Raw genomic sequence first — 12,953 nt, forward strand, 5'->3', positions numbered from 1 at the left:
CGCGGATTCCCATTCAGCTTCATCAAACCTCAAACCTGTGTTTCAACCATACTCTAAAGAAAACTGAAACAAAAATCAACTTGCAATTAACATGACCGTCAAGATCCAGAGTCATTCTTTCCAAAGGTCTCTAATTGTTGTGCAAAATACCTAAATAAATCAACAAACCATACATGGACACAGCAACACAGACTTCTGTAAAAGGTGCCATGTGATGTCAACCAGCAATTGAACTGTCACATCTAAACCATGTACACTACATGCCTGTGAAATTGTAATTAGGCTGGATAACAGCCTGTAACAATACGTTGTTGCTAATTTCTGGATATGTGATTAGTCAACTGTGTTCAGGAAAGATAATGGCTTGCTATGTGAATGTCTGACTAAGTGTTGTCAGCCTTCAGTGCCATTTGTTGATTCTCATCACAGATTCACGGTAGTATATTTTAAAGAATGATTATGTTTCTCTGTCGCACTTTCAGTCTCCCTCGTTCCTCGTTTTTCACCCCCCCACCCCCACATTAATGAATCATGAAGGATCTGTAAGGATTTAAATATAACTTACAAAACCCTTCATATATTTTTTAATATAAGAGTATAGTCTGCAGTCTTTATCCTAAAAAAAATGCTCAATTCAACCCCCATGCTCACCCTCTCATCCTCTCCATCCCCCTCTTGGGAGGCAACAGCTGTGGTGTCACCCCAAGTCACATGACACAGGCAGGTGGAAGAAACCTATGTGGGACTTCGATCCCCCCTTTCTTCCCTCCTGTTCTCTCTCTTTCTCTCTGTGAAAGTCAAATCACACACACACACAACCTCCTCGCTTCAAGGGTGTGGCTATTTTGCATTGCAGGAATGTGCTCCGTGTTAGTAACTCATACTGTACGACTGATCTCTTGCATTGATGAAATACCAGAGACAAACATCTCTCGACCCAGTTCCTATTGGTTGCCTATAAAATCTCTGCCCTCCTCCAGTCTGTGAGCCACTCAAGACACATACTATGGTGCATCAGTAATCTAAAGCCCATTTTTTATACATACAAATGCACCTGTCAAAAAACATTACATGTATTTGACTATCATCTCAAGATAAAAAAAAATGGTTTGAAAGTTTTATTACATGCCAACTGATGATGATGCAAGGGTAAAAATCTAGTTAGGTTCATCACTGCCATGGATGAAATTCTTGCTCAAAAGTTTATGAAAACACCACAGACTCATGGATTCAAATGTGCCTGCTAGATGGTCATTACTAGCCCTTGAATCTTTGGTTCGCCCTGAAAGCAGGGCAGAACATTTATATTCAGTTATCCAAATCTATAGCGTAACATCACTGGCACAGTGATTACTGTCATATGGAAGAGTGTGGAATTTATTTCACTGCGAGACACACTGTTTGTGTTCTTATGTAGATGTGTCGAGTGCAGCCTAACTGTTTTTAAAGATGGATGTGGTTATATATATCTAATACATTGTATACTGTGTGGCTGTTGAATCTCTACAGCTGTGGGAAACATATATCTAAAAAAAAAATTAATAACAAAAAAAAATATTTTATTTTCTATCTGTAACAGAATATTTGACTCCGATAGGAAGAATATGTGTTTTTTCTAACCAAATTGTGACACATAATTGTCCATTTTTTTACATACATTCAAAAGACGCACATTTGGTGTTGTGTTTTTAAAGTTCAATCTGTAACTACAGCTGTAAGACAAATATAGTTTGGTTAAAGAAAAAAAGCAGCAAGATCAAAATGATCAAAAATAAACAAGTAGTTCAAATATCTACACATTTTAGTACTCAATTTGTGTAAATTTAGGTAAGTGTAATTGGTCACTTTTTTTAGACTGATTCAGCAAAGAGATGCTTGTGGAGCAAGAATATGTGGATTATTAAATGTGGGTTAGAGATAATATAATTTAGTGCTATGAAGGGTATCTACAGTGAACTGTAATATAACTGAAATGTTTACAATTCTTACCCATTTTGTAAAATGTATTCTTTCTACAAGTTGTTTTTTCTAATGACAGAAAGAAAAGATGAGTGGCAGGCCAATAACAGAAAAACAACAATGGCTTTCATAAACCAGCTAAACTCATACTGACACAAAAGAAGATGATCATTCTGAATTAATGCCCGTACAGAATTATCGACCTTATTTCCACAATTCTTTATATTGTTACACTTTCAAATCGATTTTTATTTTCAAATATTATCCACAGAGGCTCTTTGGGGACATCATCTGACCTGCTACAAAGGCTTTTTGGGAGACATATCGTAGATATTTTTCAAGACAGATGTGCTTCGCCGTCCTTTGCAATGTTTGTAAAACCCGGCGAAAATTAACTTGTAACAACATTTGAGCAAAATTCTCAAATAGAATCGAATATGTTTTTTTTTCTTATTATTTTCAGGTGCAGTTCTTTGTGAGGGGGAACCATGCATGCGAAAACTGTTTCCTGGGGAAACTTTTATAAGACGGACTGCGCTGTTCCCGCTTCAGTGGCAGGGAAAGATTCATTTGTATATTGCACTGTAACAACAAAATTGTACCACTGGAACCTGTTTGTTTTTCTGTTAACCTTGATTTGGAAGCAGCTAAGACTTAAAACTATATATTATTAATAAATAATACCCATGGCTGCGGTGCAGCATAAAATACTCCGTAGTGTTAACTGACAAGCTTTTCCGGAAACGAACCAAAAAAGGTCGGTACCGCTAATCACTTCTATATGTTGTGACAAGATTACAGTGTTTCCTGTGGGGTGTTAGCAACAGGTTTACACTAAAATACCTGCCCTAGTTACCTGTATAACTACGCGTTTTGGGTCGTTTGCCGCAGTGTACTTCAGGATACATATTTAAGAGCAGATGGCTTTTTTTTTCAAATGTATCTTGTGTCTCACCTCTAGAAAATGTACCTGACAGTGAGCCGTTTGTCGAAAGTGCTGCAGCTCACCCTGGCGGTCATTAAACCGGACGCCGTTGCCCATCCTCTGATGCTGGAGGTGGCCTACATATGTGTGATTTTCTCATGCATTTATTTAAAAATAATCAATGGGATTTTTGTTTTAAATGACGATAAACCTCACTTGATATTCATCATAAGTTAAGCTTAATATTCGTTATAAAACCTAGATAATTGGTCAGTAAAGTAGAATACTTGAAGGCACAACAAAAAAGTATGTGTGAATGACATATGAATGACTAATAGTTTAAAAGCTGCTCCACTGATATACACAAATAACTTGAAATAACTGGATGACTGATCTACATTTTTCATGCAGGGCTCAAAAAAAAAAAACCATGGAAAAAACTAAGCGCATCTAAATCCCTCACCATTTGTATAACAATGCTCATATAACTTTAGCTCATAGAGATTTTAGTCCCACATACATAACCTTTTTAATGGACAAAGTTGGTGTAGAATAAGATTTCTTCTAGTTTCTTTAATGCTTTACTGTAAAAAAAAACAACAAACAAAAAAATTGCTCCAGGTTATAACATAAAATTTCTTTTGTAAATCTGACACAAGTGCTGGTAAATGTGTGACCAACCCCATTAAATAGTTTTACTATGAATAAATATAACAAATTAACAAATGAATAATGGTTCTTGACAATATACAAACAACCTATTTACATTCCAGGCTCTCCATCAAAAAATTCTGGACAACAACTTTGTCATCGTTCGATGCAAACATCTGGCGTGGAGGAGACAGGACTCCGAGAAGTTTTATGCTGAACACTCAGGTGTGGACAGAACCCATACCACAAAGAAATTCATTACAGAAATGATGAGGATGATCTTAGAGCCCATTTTAGCAGATGTAGAGGATAAAATAAGCAATTCATCTTGTAGTATATTCCTACAAGCAACAGAATTTGAGTCACCGACACAAGTCATAAGTATAACAAACAATGATGTTTCATAACATATTAAAAATATATATATCACAACTTGGTTAACTGGCATCTCTTTTACTTTTCAGGAAGATTCTTCTTTCAGAGACTAGTTGAATTCATGTCAAGGTAAACAAAGTACATGAAAACATTATGACATGTGGGGTTATCATTTCACATGAAATGCCTGTGTTGATTCTCATTCTGCTAAAGGAGTAAAATAAATTCCCCCCCCCCAAAAAAAATAAAAAATTGTACTGTCTGTAGTTTTTCATTTAATGTAACGTTTGTTTTCATCTGACTTTATTTTTTTTTTAAAGAGACTTTTATGATATCATGCCAATTTTTGGTTAATTTCTCAAAAGATTTGTATTTTATTTTGCCATGTTTTACAGATTTTTTGCTTGATTGAAACATTTTGGGTGATATTTAGCTGCTATTAAGGTGGTTTCAGCTCATGATTGGATACAGTCAATTTCTGTGAAAAAGGGGTATGTTAGCAATCTGATTTTAAATAACAGTTGAAACCCTGGTTGTCTAGAATACAGCACTGGGAATTAGTTTCTCAATTTCCTCCATGATCAATAAAGCATTTCTAATTATCTTGGAACTCAACAAGTTCAAGATAAATACATGCCTGAAACAGAATGCAGTTTCTTTTCACAAAGCCTGTTCTGTCTCCAGATGCATATTCCCCAAGGGGATTGCAGAATTTGCCTCGGTGAGGTTTTTGTCTCATCTCAGCAGTGATCAGACAATTGCCAGATTAACAAGTCTCTTGATACTGTCCTAGTCATAGGAAAAAGTTGAGGTATTTCAGGCAGCATGCCAGTCAGTCAAGCTTCAATGATTTCCTGTTATTTTTGAACGGATAATGTCTAGACTGTGTATGTCACAAATATATTTATAGCTTGGCTCGTCCCTGGAGGCTCTAGGATGAATATATTAGATCAAGTCTTGTGACTCGTCTCACTTCTCTTCTCCACAGTGGTCCAATGCGTGCATACATTTTAGCCAGAGAAGATGCCATTCAGCACTGGAGGGAATTAATGGGACCAACAAAGGTTTTCCAAGCCAGATACACCTCCCCTGATTCTATACGAGCTCAGTTTGGACTCACTGACACACGAAACACAACTCATGGTTCAGGTGTTGTATTCCCTCATTCTTAACAAAATAAGAGTGACACATTATTATTATATAATTCTTTGTTTCAATTCAAAGATGTATAAGGATGAGTCCACTGTCATGCATTAAGACATGGTCTCTCACAACAGTTAGCATTAGAGTATCAGACCCTCGACACACTTCAACAGTATGCAAGAATGAATAGTTTCATTTGGTGAAGATGAAAGTTTAAATACTATATGCTAAATCTGGCTTTGCTTTTTTATTAGCAACTATATTTTTTGTCTTGAAGAAAAATGCCCATATGCAGATGATGAATCCCTTGGAGGTCCCTGGATTTCTGCATAAATTGGTTATAAAATGTTCTTGTCATCTAAGTCACAAGAATAGACAGTTTTCTTATAAACAATGTTTAAATCTTAAGTGTGCACGGTGGAGAAAGTATATGAATCCCTGGATTTAATGACTGGATGACTTTGGTATCAAGAACCTCAACAAAATATTTCCTGTAGTTGGAGATAAGACCTGCACAATGGTCAGGAGGAATTTTGGATTATTCCTCTTTACATAACAGTTTCAGTACATCTCACTCTAAAATTGTACATAATGCCTTAATGCATCTCAAAATGATTAATTATACAAGCTAAGATGATTCATTTGTTTAACTCTTTATCAAATATATCAAATTGATGCGATGTCTGTCAAAGCTTTGTGCTGACAACAAAGTCTTTAAATCATTAGCTGTATTGTCCTTTTTTCAGATTCTGTTGAGTCAGCCCAAAGAGAAATCGCTTTCTTCTTCCCCGACTTCTCCATAGAGGATTGGATGGAGAAGGAAGAGCCAGCGTACAGATCAGGACAGATATATTATGACCAAGAAAAACACATTCACATACTTTCAGAAAAAAGCTGACGCTCTGGACTGTCATTGATATTGTATTTGAGAAAATGTGTGTTTTTGCATGACATAAACTTTCATCGCGTTTCACATATTATAGCAAGTAACAAGGACTGTAAACATTTTTGCTTTATTTGTATTTTTTAGAAAACATGAATGACTGAAGACACTGTATAAAGTAAGAAGGTAAGACACTGTATGGACATCTTAAGACAAAAACTCCTGTCCAGGCTTCACTTTAAATAGTGCAGTCAATACAAACTTCCTGAGAAATAAAGATTTTAGACACTAGCACAACTACATGTTGGTCCCATATCAGTATAAAACATAAACTATATTAAATAATCACAGATTTCTTTTTCTTTTATTTTTTTTATCTAATTTTGTTATTCCAGTTAGGAATTTTGATTGTTTTGTGGTCTTGTAATGTTATACCTGCAACAAACAAATGGTGCTTCAGTTTTGACTTGGTAGGTTGTTTTTTGTAAATGTTCTCCAACAAACCTGTAACTTTTAACCTATTCCACAGATGAAAATAGATCAAAAAAACATTCTAATAGCGGCCATAAAAATATATCTTACAGCATTAAATATGGTGCCACATCGATCTCCTCGAGACATACGTCTACAGTCTGAATTCTCCCAGCAAAATCCCTCACCTCCTTGTGCTTTCAGCCTTAGACTTCTCTAGCAGCAGCAGCGTTTTTTTTTTTTTTTTTTCTATTGGATTTCACAGTTATTTCTCTTTGGTTTCCCCCCAGCCACCGCCAAGTGGTTTATTTGAGGCTTTCTGTAGGTTTCATGACCTCGTAGGTGGTGAGGGATTTCTTGACTTTGCCGTTCTTGTCCACCTGATGGATGCTCTGCGTGACGGTAATGGTCACCTGCTTGGTGGACATCCGGTTGTCCTGCCACTTTGTCTGTGCATGGTGAGAAATAAATGGAGTCACTTTCCTTAAAATACAATGTTGAGTTTCCTTATTCGCGAGTAATTTGTTGTTTACTCTTTAATTTATTTTATTGTGAAGGCATTTGGGTGGATGTTAGTTGATTTTCTGATACCAAAGTTTTAGCTTTCTGGTTTACATTTCATCTTTATTATGTAAAATTGACCTTTCAGTTGAAGACACTTAAAAACATCACTTAACACTTAAATGAACCTCAAATGTCACTAGTCTAAAATATTTGTGACCAATAAATTACTGTTACAGATTATCTTTTTAATGACAATTCTCAATATTGTTGGCTTTTAACACAAGTTTAGTATTTCATTAATAAGAATATCAATTGATTTCATTAACTGAATTTACTACTCAGTTCAATGGAAATACAACAAGAAGTACTTAGGACTGGTGATCATTATTTCATACTCACGACAATGTGACCTAAGACATACGAGCACAATCAAAAGTGTTTCGATCTTAACTTCGGTCCTGAATCTGATTTAGCAAAAATACACAGAACATTTTTACGAGAGCCTTACGATCTCCTCGGTGTGCAGGACACTTCTGCGCTGAACTGTGGTACCAGATGGGGTCAGCGCCACTTCTGGTTGCACAGTGGCATGGATTGCTGGGGGGCTACTCGGTTTGTTGTCATTTAGACTGACTTCGGACATAGCCGAGCAGACTCTCAGATACGCTTGAGCTGGAGGTGGAAGGTCGTCAAAGAAATCTGGAACTTTCACAAATAACAGCCTCAGTTTTTTATCATTTAGACCACATAACTTTTCAAGCATTACTTAACTGGCTGGTCTCTCTCTTGAACTTGGGAATGAAATGAACTTGGAGCACCTTACCAAGATATGAAATGATGACATTGAGCTCCCTGAATGCTGAAATAGGTGTTTTATGGTTTTTTTTTTTTGAACTTACTTTTTATTTATTTTTTCTCCCCATTAATATGATAGGTACATGTACCACATATAATAAGATGACATAATAATAGATAAATAAGTAGGAAATAGTAACAGAAATATCGGAGTGGGAGATAAAAAATATAATTTGGTATATGTTGGTCTATGTTCCATACTTTATGGATACATATATTATATATAGGGGGATCTGGTTTTAACCACCTGATCGTTACGCCATTTAATGCTACTGTGAGCATTTGTTTAGGAGGTATTTTTCATCCTTTCTATACCCATAGGGGTTGCTCCTAATAATGCATTTGTAGGGTTTTGTGGAATGTTTAGTTTAGGGCAAAGCCAAAATATGTGTGTGTGGTTGACAATATCTTTACAACAATTATTTTGAACCCCAGCCATCTTTAATGAATAATATGAAATCCAATTTTAAATAACTAATAACTATAAAAATAAAAATAACTAATTTTTTGTTTCATTTGTAATTGTACATTCCTTTTTTTTTTTTTTTTTTTTACAAATTTTACAGAAAACATTAGTATCCCATGCGGCATGCTAACGCAGTTTTAATCATTTTTTACCCCTGCCTGTCAGTTACTAACACACAATGTCATCATAGGTTTTCCCATTTTCCAACAGGGTAATAAAGTTGGTAAGAAGATCTGCTTTTATCTGTTTCTATCTGTGTTTTACACTCTATTCGTTTTAAAAAATATATATTTATGTGACTGACCCATGTAAATGCTACATCACAAACCCAGCATTTGTAAATGCAGCATTCTTATCTATAAGGTTGATTCTGAATCTGATTGAGCGGAGCAAAGTCTTTACACTTCCAGGCCTGTCTTGACTAACAGCTTTGTCTGTTGCCATGAGAGCCAAGTCCTGTCTGAGCCTTTCTGTGGCTTTTGATGTCGTCTATTATACCCCCTTACGAATTAATGTCCTGGCTTCAAAAGAGAATACATATATAGCTCAGTACAAGATCCCAGGAAAAGACAAATCATCAAATAATAGGATACTGTGCAGAAGTAGAATACATTAACACACCAGAGGAAGGGCGGGGGTTGCAGAAGTGCGGTCATGACTGTTTTTCATCCCCCTGTCAATGTCCTCTGTCCACAACAAATTCTTATTACAAAACCTTAAGTGTTTGTGGTGGAAAGAGAAAACGCAACACTGACTAATATTTTTTCCTTGGGTTAAAAAACACACCCAGAATATAAAGTGTTGTGTAAGCAAAATAACATAAAGCATCTGAGGTCCAAATAAACAGGAACTTCACTCTGGAAAATTTCTAAATCATCTTTGTTATGATTGAATTTTCTTTGTAGGTACATTCGCTGATTCTTAATAATTTGCCTTAATTTTCAATTGATATTCAGGTGTTCTTTTAATATATTGAAAATATGTTTGTTTAATGGAATATTTTGAAAAAGCTCCAGAAATCAAACACTTAACTAAACAAAATCTTATAAATAAGACAAATTGGGTATCCCTGGACTATGGATGTGATATTTGAAATGTGATATGACTATTATTCATGAGGGCTCGACAGCTTCTCTCTGCTATGGCACCAATTATAAATGAATCATCTGTCCACTTTACCATAATACACTGTTCTCACCCGGGCTGATGGTTTTCTTAGAAGAGAAGCCGACATCAGAGCTCTCCAAGGGGATACTTTGAATAGATGACAGTGGAATATCGGTGTCTGTGCTTGTCAGCCATGTGGACTCCGTCTCTTTGGTCCAGCTCTCCAGGTAGCGAGGCTCAAGTGCATCGGTCCTGCTCCCCCCGCAGCCCATGTTGCTCAGATCTGAGAGAGAAAACTGGAAAAACACTACAGAATGATCCACACCAGAGGGGGAATTGCTTGACGTAGAACTGGGCAATATAACTATATTATGCATGTGCAGTATTGTGTCCTGTAGTATTTTTATCATCTTTTTTTCTTTTAAATCATTCTTTTTCTTTCAATCAACCATCAATTCTTTTGCAACAGTTTTGCTAATTTGGTGATAGACATTTTCCTCCCAATTTATTTTGTTCTGCTAACCTTCAAAAAATCAGCAAAAACTTAACTCAGAGTGAGCGATGTAACATAAATATCACAAAACTGTCTTAAAAAAAAAGAAAATCTAAAATTCACAAAGATATGTTCTAAAGTTAATAGGAAATTACACTGAAATTACAAAGTAAATTAAAAAAATGAATACATCTGAAAGAAAGTCAAAAGAAATTTTCAAAAATTAGCAGCAATAGAAAATTAACAGAATTTTCAAGGGGGCAATCAGGATTGTCATCGCGATTTTCGAAACATGTTGTAGGATACAGGTAGAAAACATGTTTCAAGTCCTGGGTGTATTTGCCATAAAAGCAATAGTCTGCCACTCTTTCCAAACAATAGACGTGCATATCGAATGTTTGATACTTACACCACAGCTCACAGCTGTGGAGGGGGGGTCGTCCTCATAAGCCAGGCCTCTCCTCGACCCTTGAAGAAGCACGCCAAGTTCACATTCCTCGATGGGAATCTGAAAAAGGCATCTTCTGACGAGGACACCATATGAGAGAGCCTGTCACCCAAACATCTGATGATCATCTGCAAGGCAGAAGAGAAGCTGCTGACAGACAGGCCTGAGGATATTTGCGTGGCTTTATGTGTGATCACATGTAGAAACATGGGGTGGGGGGGTTGAAAATACACGTGTGCATTTTTAAAGAAAAAAATGTTTGAGCACAAATCCCATGCATTTTATGGAGTCAGGATAAGATCAATTCTCTTGATGTTTCCATACAGTATGCTCAACTCCGCTGGAAAAGAAATGATCCATTCAAATACATGCAGTTACTCATGATCAGAACAATGCTCTATTATCCACCCCTGCTAGGATAAACACTGCATACTAGTTATAATATCAATAATAGTGAATACCAATGATTACATCCACTGTGAGGCTCCGCACCCAAGGCTCGAACCACCACCACCTTTCTCTCTGCAAACAGGCGACCAGGGATTTGTATTGATATATTCAGACTGCTGCTACATCGACTCTAATTGGCTGCAAAAACCAGCGTGCTGCGGTCACAATGGCGCAGAAGCAACTGCACATTTCAACGAATAAATCAGCAAACATCTGCAAACATCTCTTCCCCTCCAAGCAGCCGGGGAGCTGTCCTCCTTGCAGGCCGCCGCTTCAACACAGTAGGGTGGGGAGGATGGGGTGAGGGTGGAGAGATGATGGATTGCGAATTTTCAATCTGCTAATGGAGAGGAGAAAGATGACAGTTGCTTACCGGCGATCAGAGATCCCAGTGTTTTGTCTGGCCCCGGTGCTCCTCTGTGTCGTCGCCTGCCAGCCCACAGGCATGTTTGTCAGTGATGAAGATTCTGGAGCGATCCGCTCGCCGCGCCTTCCCTCTCATTCACCATCCACGAGTCTGCGGATTCATTAAGGGTGTGTGTGTGTGTGTGTGTGTGTGTGAATCATTCAATACCCTGCGGATGGATCTGAGAGATGAGCTCTGTGTGTCTGTGTGCGTGCATGTTTGGTTGGGCGTTATCATGCATTAATATACTAATCTATTTCCAATCCCACGTGACAATGTACAATGTTATACAATGCAGGGTATAACCGTCCTAGCCCTTCTGAATTTTCTTCTGACCAACAATAACAGAATCAAATTAACACTTCAGTGTTCATGCATGCATAAAAGCCCTAAACAAAGGTGTGTGTGTGCGTGTGTTTGTGTGTGCGTGCGTGCGTGTGTGCGTGTGTGGACAGACAGCATATGAGAACGCTGCACTAAACATCTGAAAAGAAAGGGACCGATGACCTGCAGTGGGGGATCTCGCCTCTTTTTATCTGATAAACCCTTCAGTTATAAACAAGTGTCCTTTCTGAAATCTGTCCAAAATCACGTTTTAACTGAGTGTAGGATATCGGAGACGCTAAATGAGATATTTATTTCACTGGGAGGGACAGATTGCATTGTGTGCCTGAACTGGACGCTGTGGAAGTTCAACCTTGAAGGCAAAACTGAAGTTGGACTTGTATCTCCATAAGGCCACAGGGAATTTAAATACGCTTTCGGAGCCAATTTAAGGAAAAATGTATGTAGTGTCTTTGAAGGACACCCAAAGTTTGGTATTATCCTTGGTTTGGGTTTTTTAGGTTACATAAATGCTGCTGTTATCATGTTCACATTTGTAAAACAAAGTGCTTTTTTAAATAACTATGTTTGACCTCAGCCCATTCTGAGACTTTGCATTCTGTGGGTTTCAAGTTTCCATGTCACCCCTGAATATTTTTATGACTATTTGTTTCTTCTGGCAAACTCTTCACCTCTCAATTTTCATTGAAAAAAGAAAATTTATTGTAATATGTCAATTCACTAAATGTATGAAAGAATGGCTTTCAGGACTAAAACCAAACATTTCGTTTTCAACCAGCACATCCCTGCATATATTCAATACATACTGTCTACATAAGTTACCATCTGATTAGTAAACAGTCACACAACTGAGCAACTGAGGCGGTGAGTGACTAAATGAAGCGTTTGAAAACAAAAAAAAAAACCTCATGTTATGTATCTTTTATGTTTTTCTCTCCCCTCTTACAGCTGTGGGAAGGCTTCCCAAAAGCGTGCATGGGCTAATGAGAAATTCACTATTCTGCCCACAAGGGGACAGTCACATCAAGCACTTGTACTAACATGTCTTTTAACATATCTAGTGCCGACTGTAACTTAACTAAAAATAAATACATAAATAAATAAAGAATCCACAGATCTATTCATTTTACATTATATCTGGTGACATTTGATAATACTGGCTACTTCTATGACCAAACGTGGTTCAAAATCATCTTTTTCCATCCCTGATGGACTATTCGTTGGATGAACATGTGTGAACATGGAAGTAAATGCATAACATAAAATCAACAGAACACACCTACCATCGGGCTAAAGACAGATATTCACAAATAAATGAACTCTATATAATACACACATTGACTATTAGTTGGTGCAAATCAAGATGAAATTAAAGGTTACATAATTGTCTTTTAGATATTTAAGGAATTATTGGGAGTTTGATGGTTCTATCTGTAAATCTAAAGCCATATGTAGCTGATATATTGGGATCA

At 36.9% G+C, this 12,953-nt stretch overlaps 2 protein-coding genes across 7 annotated transcripts; one reads left to right on the forward strand and one right to left on the reverse strand.

Moving 5' to 3' along the window:
- The first annotated feature begins 2,418 nt into the window (after positions 1 to 2,418).
- Positions 2,419 to 6,897, forward strand: nme6 (NME/NM23 nucleoside diphosphate kinase 6). 2 transcript variants are annotated; one of them, XM_086167311.1, is made up of 6 exons: positions 2,419 to 2,716; positions 2,921 to 3,016; positions 3,658 to 3,760; positions 4,000 to 4,039; positions 4,899 to 5,059; positions 5,800 to 6,897. In XM_086167311.1, the coding sequence occupies exons 2-6, from the start codon at positions 2,924 to 2,926 to the stop codon at positions 5,949 to 5,951; spliced, it is 549 nt and encodes a 182-aa protein (XP_086023437.1). In that variant the 5' UTR covers positions 2,419 to 2,716; positions 2,921 to 2,923; the 3' UTR covers positions 5,952 to 6,897. The 2 variants fall into 2 exon arrangements, with proteins under 2 accessions (XP_086023437.1, XP_086023436.1); XM_086167310.1 differs by having other exon boundaries at positions 2,419 to 3,016.
- baalcb (BAALC binder of MAP3K1 and KLF4 b) lies at positions 6,289 to 11,258 on the reverse strand. Of its 5 annotated transcripts, none has more exons than XM_086167315.1 (5): positions 11,104 to 11,258; positions 10,242 to 10,408; positions 9,431 to 9,635; positions 7,420 to 7,610; positions 6,289 to 6,856 (listed from the first exon to the last, which is right to left on the reverse strand). In XM_086167315.1, exons 3-5 carry the CDS (start codon positions 9,609 to 9,611, stop codon positions 6,713 to 6,715), a joined length of 516 nt encoding a protein of 171 aa, XP_086023441.1. In that variant the 5' UTR covers positions 9,612 to 9,635; positions 10,242 to 10,408; positions 11,104 to 11,258; the 3' UTR covers positions 6,289 to 6,712. The 5 variants fall into 5 exon arrangements, with proteins under 5 accessions (XP_086023441.1, XP_086023439.1, XP_086023442.1 ...); XM_086167313.1 differs by having other exon boundaries at positions 6,713 to 6,856; positions 7,420 to 7,616; positions 9,431 to 9,622; XM_086167316.1 differs by having other exon boundaries at positions 6,713 to 6,856; positions 7,420 to 7,583.
- Positions 11,259 to 12,953: the final 1,695 nt, after the last annotated feature.

Source organism: Fistularia commersonii, chromosome 20, assembly GCF_037954325.1.
Source record: "Fistularia commersonii isolate RoL2024-O1a breed Wild chromosome 20, RoL_Fcom_v1.0, whole genome shotgun sequence".
In the NCBI taxonomy this organism is placed as follows: Eukaryota; Metazoa; Chordata; class Actinopteri; order Syngnathiformes; family Fistulariidae; genus Fistularia; species Fistularia commersonii.